Source organism: Sinocyclocheilus anshuiensis, unplaced genomic scaffold (genome assembly GCF_001515605.1).
Source record: "Sinocyclocheilus anshuiensis isolate Anshui unplaced genomic scaffold, SAMN03320099.WGS_v1.1 scaffold951, whole genome shotgun sequence".
Classification (NCBI taxonomy): Eukaryota; Metazoa; Chordata; class Actinopteri; order Cypriniformes; family Cyprinidae; genus Sinocyclocheilus; species Sinocyclocheilus anshuiensis.
Genome location: NW_015546073.1, coordinates 244,486 through 255,143, shown reverse-complemented (window position 1 = coordinate 255,143; position 10,658 = coordinate 244,486). Strand labels below are relative to the sequence as shown.

General features: G+C 37.4%; 1 protein-coding gene across 1 annotated transcript in view; it reads left to right on the top strand.

The window, feature by feature from the left end:
- Positions 1-396: 396 nt before the first annotated feature.
- LOC107699792 (leucine-rich repeats and immunoglobulin-like domains protein 1) overlaps positions 397-10,658 on the top strand; it is a 44,849-nt gene continuing 34,587 nt past the window's right edge. Inside the window, exon 1 of the mRNA XM_016501186.1 lies at positions 397-1,562. Within this exon, the coding sequence (XP_016356672.1) occupies positions 1,372-1,562 (191 nt within the window). The 5' untranslated portion in view covers positions 397-1,371. The remainder of the gene's footprint in view (positions 1,563-10,658) is intronic.

The window sequence follows — 10,658 nt, the reverse complement described above, 5'->3', positions numbered from 1 at the left end:
GACAGTATTTTGCAAATGATATATTTTAGCTTTTCTGTGTCAAAAACAGTATGTGGACTGTAATAAATAAATAAATAAAAGCAGAAAGTCGATTGTTTATTTCATTTTCCTGCTTTACAATCTAAGTGTATATATTATATTATATATTATAGAATAATATAATATTATATTGTATTGTATTATAAAACAGACATAAACATTGTCCCTTTAAGACGCGATGAGAGTGAAAGGAGGCGTCGCCGTTTCGCACTCTGGGTGGGAAATATGGGCGGGGCTAACGCGAGGTGACTGACAGCTGGGCCCCGGCACTTCCAAAATCGTGGCGCCTGAGCGCTCCAAATCAGCCAATGAGATCCAGAGTTTGGCCGTCAAACATTCTCCAAGCACCAATCGGAAAGCAAAATGAGAGAATCTTTATCACTCCTGGTGTATCCAACGTGGGACGAAAGAACGTATGTTTAAAAAGAAAGCAAAGTCCGGGAGGGTGAAAAACAAGCGGTGGAAACGGTCAGAAGTGCGAGGTGAATTAGCTTCCCAGTTCCTTTAACCGCGCGCAGGGTCAGTAAAGAGAGAGAGAGAGAGAGAGTAAACGAACGAACGAACGCGCGCGAGAGAGAGAGAGAGAGAGAGAGAGAGTAAACGAACGCGAGCCGCAAAGTTCACAACAGTCGGACGTATTTACTGGAACCTTTCGCTTCAAAAGTGCTTTATCGCAATCCACTCGAGTGATCCAAACTCCTGCATTCGCAGTTGGAAAACTTTATATCAAGTCCGCGAAGAAGCGAGAGCCTCAAACTTTTTTTAAAGAGTGCGGTTTTTCCTGAGGAAAAGTTTCTTCAAAGCGCCGACGATCGCAGATTTTCTTTCAACACACTCGTATGGAGTTAATGGACATGATCTACTATGGTTTTACTTTTCAGAATAACGAATCACTTGGGATCAAAACATTATAAGAACTTCAGAAACATCGACGATTTAAAGTCCTCAAACTACATTTGATCCAGTCGATCTCTCTTGCCAAAACAAAGCGCCTGTCTATCTCTCATCCAGACTCGCTTTTCAACCTTTTAAGGACAACTGCATTTAGTTTTGGCTTCTGGACAAGTTTCTTGTATTGCCTCGTCGTGATTCACCTTTGATTTACTTGCGTGGTGCAGCGGGGGAGATACAATTTTACTGTGGACCGTTTTCAAGTCCAGGACTGATGTATTGTCCCAGAACAACCCGGTGTAATTTCACATTACCGCTGGGTAAACAAACAACTTAATGAAGGCGAATTACTCGGGCTCTGGGAAACTCAATAAGCTCGAGCTGTCCGTTTGTGGATGAGAGACAGACCAGTCGTTAAGCGCTGAGACAACTGGATACAAAATGGCGGCGTGGCTGGGACAGATGGGATCACTTTCATATCGTGTGTTTTATTGGTTTTTGACGCTGGAACTGATCATCAATTACGGCGCACCGTGTCCTCAAAACTGTACGTGTACGCTTGATGCGTCCGACTGCCGTCATTTAGACATTACTGATGTCCCTCAAGACTTGCCTAAGAGCACTGGCCATCTGTAAGTACACAAAACTTCAAAACAACACGCTTTAGGTTCTTTAACACTCTTAACTGACGTTGTCCAGGGAAGAAAATGACTCAAAAGTCACAGAATAACAAACGACAAGTGTCACGGCCTATATAGTGCCCTACACTTATTTAATATTACTTATAAGTACTGACAAAATTTTCTATGTCCATTAAAATCATAAAATGAGATTGGTTATAAGTAGTCTCGGGTCTCTTTGTGACCTACCAGGTTATGACATGCTAGTTACTATAATAAGTTTGGAAACTTACTAAGTTTTTGAGGCCTGCTGATATGAGTCAAAGTCATATGCTGGAAGGTAATTTTGGTCCTTAAAATCCTGTTTTTATGAATATTTTTAGACTAGAGTGCTAAAAAAACAAGGTATAAAGCTTATAGTAATTCCAAAATCTCTTCATTGTTGTGTTCAGTGTTTATTTTATGTTGAAACGTATTTTATTAAGTATTCTACAGCTCAGACAGGCGTCACCTTCAGTTATACTGTTCCACAGGAACTTTTCATAAACTCTGCCATTTAGTACTGTTGCAATAATAATGCAGTTTAATGTGTTTTTGACATTATATTTGGTCTGGTTTATAGATTATGACTTCAAATGTGTTATTTTCTTCATAAGAGCACTATACTAAGATGGTAGATATAGTTAGTCTTGTAATAAAGACTGAGAACAGTGGCAGTTGCTGTTTTTTATGGTTATCTGACATTGTATGAACTCCCAGATATATTTTTAAGATTGTTTTTTGAAAACATCACACAGCCATTTTAATAATCTTATTTCCTTAACTTTTTTTCCTCAAACATGGCATCACTTTTAAAGATGTCTTTTTGGGCGATAGGTTTTGATGTGATGTATCTCTGTGGCCTAGACAAAGTTTCTAAAGTGTTATCTGCCTGTGTGTTCAAGATAACAATCATATCATTTTCAAAGGGAACAATTTTACTGCCCAGTATTATCTTTAACACCTTTACTGCATGTTTCATCACTGCAAAGATACCTGTTTTGTCTGTCGATTTCAGAAAGGCAGCTCTTTTACTCTTCTTGTCAGGTTTAAAAGATGGTTATCGCACACAAGTTTCAACACGGAAACATCAATTGAAGTCATAAACTATCTGTTTTGCATTTTGTATGATCCGATTTGTCAAAATTTTAGTCAGACCTAGTGTGTTACATTCGTCGTTTGGCTTTGTTTGAAATATATGAAGACAGAAACACTTTTTGAAGACAAGAAGCTTATTAGCTGTAACCGAGGGTGGTTGACATAATCATTCTTTGTCTGATAGGATGGCGAAACATTCATTACACATGATATCAGGCTTTAGATGGGAATGCTTGGCCAGGTAGCTCTGTTGATGTTCTGCCTCAAGGACTGTCTAACCTACTGCTGAGTAATCTGACCTGGTCTGCCTGAGTGCTTTAGTCTGTGGCCCTTGGATATACCATTTAAATGCATATAGTGATTTTGGTGGGAAGCTAATGTGACGTATTTCAGAGCAAAACAGGATAAATCTGGGAGCTTGGACTTGATTTATCGTTATTGGATTGGATGGTGAAAAGTGGTCTCTATATGACAGGTGGTTGGAGAGAAGAGGTTTAAATAAGAGGGCTTGTTGACATCAGCGAAAATGGAAAGCTAGAATAAATTTTTAACAATAAGACCAGGAAAGTATATTAAGAAAGTAAACTGGGACAAATTCTATTTCATGTTGACTTTATTGTTGCTTCAGCTACCGGTCACAGATTAAGCACAAAGTATCAATAAATAATTGATTTATTCCATATTACACTGTTGAATTAGTATATTAAACCATTTAAAGTGTTGTTTCAAACTAGTATTAGAAGAGGTTAAATAGCTTTGACAGAACAACAGCGCTTTTATTGGTAGGCCTCAACTGCCCAACAGGTGATATAAATTTCCTCTTGACTTTCCTTATATAAAGCGTGGCCGCTTTTAATATTCAAACCTCACTGACAACAACAGCAGTAACCCAAACCAACTGGCTTGTGTTGTTGTTAACCAGTGGCTCTTTGTCTCTCAAAACCTTAAGGCAACTGTAGTCTGTCATAAATGCTGATTATTTATTCTCATTAATCCCTACAACTATCTCTATTCACATGTCACTATTCATGTTCAGCGCTTTTGTACGCCTCTGTGGCAATTCAAAAGCAGTTAAGATGCTTGTGCTTGTGACATCCAAACCTGTTGCTTGCGTAACCACGCGGCACAAACTCGCCCAAGGAGCGTCAAAACTGCATTTTAGCATTTCCATGAACTGAAAGGCACGTTCCAGCATCTTAATGTCTCTTTATTGGCTGCTTTCATGTTGACAGATCCAACAGAAGCTGGATTTTAAAGTTATAGGCAAGAGATATTTTTTGGGTTGTCCGTCTGCAATATATCAATCAAGAGTAGAAAAAGCTTTGGTTGGAAAAAACCCTGTGGACATGGCCTGAGTATAAAATCAAGCCTTAATACCTTCCAGTTGTCCAAATAGTTTCTCCATACTGGCTATTTTTTCTTTCTTTCATTTAATGGTTCCCCCATGGCTCGCAGAGACCTTGATGGTGAGTAGGAAGCACTGAGGTGTCGGCATCGCCAACTCACACATGGCCCTTTGTGGATTTAAGTTAACTTTGAGATAAGGGTTTTAGGACTCCATTAAGATAAAGACTGATGGAGTTATTCATGGTTGAGGGTTAAATAGTTCACTCAAAAATGAAAATTCTGTCATCATTTACTGACCATTTCAAACCTGTTGTTCTTTCTTTTGCGGAACACAAGAATATATTTTGAAGAATGTTGGTAACCAAAGAGTTTTGGTGACCATTGACTTATGTATGGATACTTGAGACATTTCTCAAAATATCTTATTTTATGTTCCACAGAAGAAAGTAAGTCATACAGTTTTGGAAATATATGAGGTTGAATAAATGATGTCAATTTTCATTTTTGGGTGAACTGTCCCTTTAACCTGAGTGCGGAGGAGATGGTCGAATTAACTGATGAATGTTATGAGTAATCTTATTGGCTTCACCGTTGCATGACACAGTCCTCCAAACTCTTCATCCTCAAATTTGAAAAAGTTGTCTGAATTCCTTGTGAATTAAATTATTTTCTTTTAAAATGGTTTCTTGCATCTGATCCATCTGAAGTAAAGAAATGGCAAAAAAAAGCAATTTTGGTTTTGATTATGGAAATTTATGCCTGTCTTTGGCATCTTACATTCATCAGGACTGACCCTTAAAAATTCAGAATAAATTAGATCCGTTTTTGATTAAATAGCTGTTTGATTTTGTTTGTGTATTCAGTGTGCTGTGAAGACCAAGGTGATGGAAACAGTTTGGCTTGATATAACGAGCTGTATGAGTCTTACTTCTCAAATGGTGCTTTTCCACTGCATGGTACGGCACGGTACGGCTCAGTACGGCTCAGTACGGTTCACTTTTGGGGGGTTTTCCACTGGGTACAGACGTTCCTCTCGTTGATAGCAGAGGAGCGGATCCAGCGAGAGCTTGATGGGGCGACGCGGAATGAAAAAGGATTGTTTTTTTTAGGAGTCGTGGTAGTAGAGGCGGCGCAACTATAACGACATGTGAATAATCCCGCCCACTGTAAAGCGGTACTGAACCGCAGTGGAAACGCAAACCATGCCGAGCCAAACCGTGCCGAGCCGAACCATGCCATGCCGTACTGAGCCGTATCGAGCCGAGTTGTACCACGCAGTGGAAAAGCGCCAAAAGTAAACTACAACGACCCTTTGGTGGCTATCCTGATCGTTTTGAAAGCAGAGGTGGTGGTGGTTGGTTTGTATGTGCAACCTGGGTTGCCACATGTGTGATTGTAGTTTGGCCACTCTTTAGGGTTGGTAAACAGCCTGCCAGATTTTTCTCACCACCACTAAGGGGGGTTTGATGTGTTTTTTTAAGCATTGTGGGGGACGTTCTTTTCTTTACAGTCCCTGTCACCTGTTGAGGAGCCGCTGTGTAAACCTGAATGTTAAGGGTGCGGTGCTTCTTTGGCCAGGCTACAAGAGGTAGTTCAGTGTCACGGTCCGTTGCTTTCCATTGACGAAACTTCTAGCCTAGACCTTGATCTGCTTCTCCGACCCATTGTTTATTCTTTCAACGTGTGGAAACAAGTCAGCATTATCAGGGATCGACATTAAGCCTTGACATGTGCTTGTCCTTTGGCCATTCACTTGTCCAAGTAAAAAAGTTACTTGTCTGGAAAAAAAAAAGGATTTTATTTTATTGTATTGTTTATTTTATAGTTTTTTTTTCTTGGAATGTAAATGTACTTTTTTTCTGAAGCAATATTCTCATCAATGTTCTGTCAGCTCTTACTTTATTTGCCCCCTTAAATTGATTTCCAGGGCATTTTTTTCCTTTATAAATGTCAATTTTTTTCCTAACCTTATTAAATGTATGTCATCATTCATTCTTTAATTTTACTAAGAAATTCATTTAGAATAATAAGACACTAAAGGGCTCTTACCACTGAAATGAAATGAGGATCAACAAAATTAACATGAACATGCAGGGCAACAACTCACTGTGTGATGTAGCCTATAGAAAGCAGTTATATACCCCTAAAATTCAGAATATTGGGGAAAAACGCCCCTGTATGAGTTTTTGTCTCATATTTATATCATATGATACAGTTAAGCAACATCACACGAGCAATGAGTGCAGTATCACGAGTGCCAAATAGCACAAGTGCAAATGTGATACTGATTTTATACAACAGTTCAATAAATAAGAACTTAATATTGTGTTATATTTTAGACACAAAATTTTTCAGTTTTGCCAACGCAAATATTACCAGTTAAATCTATAGCAGAACTGTTGTGCATCTCCGAGCAACACACAATTTCTTAATGAATCTGTGTTTTGAACGAATCGGGTGAACCAATGATTCAGTGGCTCATTCATAAAGAGAGCCATTTACTTCATTCATGAATCAATCAGAGTTTGAAGAATCAAATGAATGAATGACTGATTCATGGCTTATTAGTTAAGACATTTAGTGCCACCTACTGGCAGTTTTAAGATAGTTCACCCAAAAATTAAAAATTAAATTTCAAAAAGGAAAACGAAAAAAGCTACGTTTTGTAATATCTATTTCATACTTTTCTCATGTAACACAATAATGGCTTTAAATTATCTTTTGTGGGTAATATCTCAGCCAGATTTGATGTGTGATTAATATATGATTCATTTAATTAATTCACCCTTCCAAATTAGATTAAAAATTGTAATCGATTGACAGCCCTTATATATATATACACACACACACACACACACACACTTATATATATATGAAATGTTGGTTAAAAATGCAGATACTTTTACATATGAATCCACCAGTAGTTGGTGGCAAGTTACTGTCTTAATGTTAGTGAGTCATTGAGTCATTCATTCAACCGATTCGTTCAAATGGCTGATTCATTCACAAATAAAGCAAATGACTGTCTTTATGAATGGCTCACTGAATCATTGACTCACTTGATTTGTTCAAAAACACTGAATCATTCAGTAACAAAAACACAGCTGTGTGTTTTCACCGCTGTGTGTTTTGCTGTGGCTTTGCTTGGAACTATTTTCGGCAGTCAATATTGTGTCACTTAACATTAACTAAATTTTTTTAATGAACTGTTGTATAAAATCATTTGTGTCACTTAATATTAACTACATTTTTTTAATGAACTGTTGTATAAAATCATTTTCACATTTGCAGTTGTGCTGATATTCAGGAAACAGCACTCTTGGTCATGTGGTGTTGCTTATCATATGTTATAAATATAAAAACACAAATTTTAGAATTTTTTTACCACAGTATGTGTGTTTCTTTGTGTGCGCTGTTGCGCTCATTTGCTTTGATTTCTTCATGAGATTCTCTCACACACAAGCAGGCTGCGCAACCCTCAAGTGGCACAACTTTTTTACTGTCAATACATTACCCATTATTAGTCGTCATTGAAAAACTGAATGAAAAAAAATGATATTGAATGAATTACACCGAATGAAAAACTCAAGAGTCATTCTCGCCGAACTTTCGGTGCTTCCCTAGTAGGGCTGTGCGATTTGGGGGAAAATATCAAATTGCGATTTTTTTGACAGATACTGCGATTGCGATTTGATTTGCGATTTTAAATTTGCAAAGTCAAGCTTCAGCTCAATATTGCCAATAATGTGCAGCACAGTATGGGTATCATTACCCTGCTGATAAAAACAATAGAAACCATCACAGAAATTCTTATAGTTTCCATCCACATCCCACCAATAGAATCCATCAAATAGACACCATTATAGTTTACATTAAAACCAATACAATTCCCATTATAACCCTGAAATCCATTACATTTTTTGTGTTTTGGGAGGGGTTCTATTGTTTCTTTTTTTCAGCAGGCAAGATTATAATGGTATAACTACTTTTAGCAAGCATGAACGGCTCGTCCGTGACGCGGGATTCGCGCCGAGTGGGGCAGAGAGGAGCGGGTATGAGAAGCATTCACAGACACAGGCTGTGTGTGCGCTCTTCTGAATTGGGAATAGCGAACATGCATCATAAACTTATTTCAAATTAATCTGTTGGGGAGATAAAATGTGTAAGATAACGTTCACGTACTAACAAAAACATCTAAGAATGTATCTTTTATTCGCCAGTACTGAAAACAGAACCGATACGGGAGCTTTTGATATGCGCTGTGACGCAGCTCTTGGAAATTACCTTTTTTGTTCGTTGTCTGTCATTTCGAAGCTTAAGTTGCATACGGTTTTCTTTAGTTTTAATTTGCCTAACTATCGATCTGACCCAGTAGATGCCATAATCCCACTCTGTCTCTCTCCCGTCCCGCTTTTTTATTTATTTATTTTTTAATGGTGGGTGTTTAAGCAGTTGGCTAGAGCAGTGCTGATTGGGGAGAACGGAGGTGCGCTCACTCTATTGGTTAGTAAGACTGCAACTCAAGGCTGGCAGTCATGCATACGCTCTGGAACAGAGTAATATCGCGTCCATATCGCAGGCTTTGCGATTAGGAAATCACAATGTCTCAAATCGCAATTTCGATTCGATTTCGATTAATCGCACAGCCCTATTCCCTAGTTATTTTTTTGTTATTGATGTTTTAATCAGGGTACTTGTCCGGTCGGGCAAGTAAAACTCTTTCACTTGTCCCTTCAAAAAATCCACTTGTCCCAGACAAGCGTTAATGTTGAGCCCTGCAGTATGTCATCATAAGTTGAACTCGTTTTGATGCTTGTTCATTATGTTATCTGAGCAGTATGCTTTATTAATCCCATTGCTGGAGACTTGGGTCACGTTCAAAAACAGCAACTTGCATTCTAGATTTCTGACAGCATAACACATAACACATGTAAAAGCTGAACTGGTTTGCTCCAGGTGTGTGCGGTAGCCTGAAGCAGAGTTTGCTTGCGTTATCAGATTGTGAGTTAAAGGAGTGCCTTGCCGTGTTTAGCTTGGCCTGCATGGCACAGAGGTTAACTGCACCTTCCGTTAGCACTACACTTGAGGAGTTTCCATGCATTCAAGGACTTTTTATCCATTAATTTATGCCCAGGCTTTATCCAGTCAGCTAAAATGCAAGCATTAATGTCCATAAAACTTGAATTAACCATTTAACGGTGAGCTGACAGAGCACATATCTTCCAAAACCGCAGTTAATCGCAATTTAGACTATTTTAGATGTAGATGAGTGTTGTTATGTCTCGTTTAGGGAAATGGCAGCCACACTATTACCAGAATCGAAATTCCAACAGGATCAAACAAATATTCCAGATTCTCTTTCTGTTGAGACACATTTGAGCACCTCCTTCTCTCCCCTCCTTTGTTTAAGTGTCTACAAAGTGATGGATGACTCATCTGTGAATTCTGTACATCTGGTAAGAGTTTGGAGATCTGGAAAAGACATAAAAAAGAGTGAAAGAAAGGGGATGGGTGAGAGAATTGGAGAGTAACAGGCCTTATAGAGCACCCTACTCATTAAAATAACACATTTTCGAATGCTTACCTTGTCTAAAAGCGATTTCCTTGGGCCACGGACCGTCTTCACACTCGAAGCGATAATGGCGGATGGCAAAACGCCGGCTGGCGCGAACAAGGAGTTAGTTGATGTGACGTCATGTGGTCACATGACATGAAAACTTCTGGTTTAAAGTAAAAATACTACTCAAGTCAAATTGTTGCTTTTAATTTGTTCTAGGGGGTTCGTTATTTGCTTTAAGGCAAACTGAACAAAACAGGTTTAAACCAGAAACCATGATTTTCACTTAGTCCAATGTAAAAATGCACTTTAAATGTTGGAGAGTAACAGGCCTTATAGTTCAGTGTAAGCACATTTGGTATGGAGACCAAAATCACCATTTAACATTCTGTAGAAGTGTTACTGACGAGCTACCCCTTAACCCCATACTGTATACAGTTTCCAGAGGTTTTATGGCATTATACCTTAATGTGCAGGCGTATAGGTCAATATGTATATTCTGTTGATCCAGCATTTAGTCATTTTTGTGAACTGGAACATTAATGCAAATTCACAACTTTTTCTTATTTCTGTATTTTCCTCTGTTTTTGTTTTCTTTATATTTTTTTACTTTTTAATTTTAATTTTAGTTAAAGTTTTGGTAATGTTGTTGTATGTTTTTGTCATTTCTATTATAATTTTTTTTTAATATGTCCATATAGTTTTTTTTTTATTATACATTTTTATTTTAGTACATCAAGTTGCTTTGGCAACTAGTTCAAATGAAGTAAGATCAAATAAAATAATACTTGATTTCAGTTATTTTTAAGTTATGAAAGTTTTTATGGTTTTATTTTTAGTTTACTATAATAATATCTATATTAAAAATAATAATAATAATTGTACCATAATAATTTTTATAATTATCGACTGTATAGACTGAATGTAATACTACTACTATATTTGGTCACAATTGGGTGTATGTGAATGTGTATATAATTTGATTTTTATACATTTCTTTTTTTATTTAGATAAACAGCATATATATATATATATATATATATATATATATATATATATATATATAT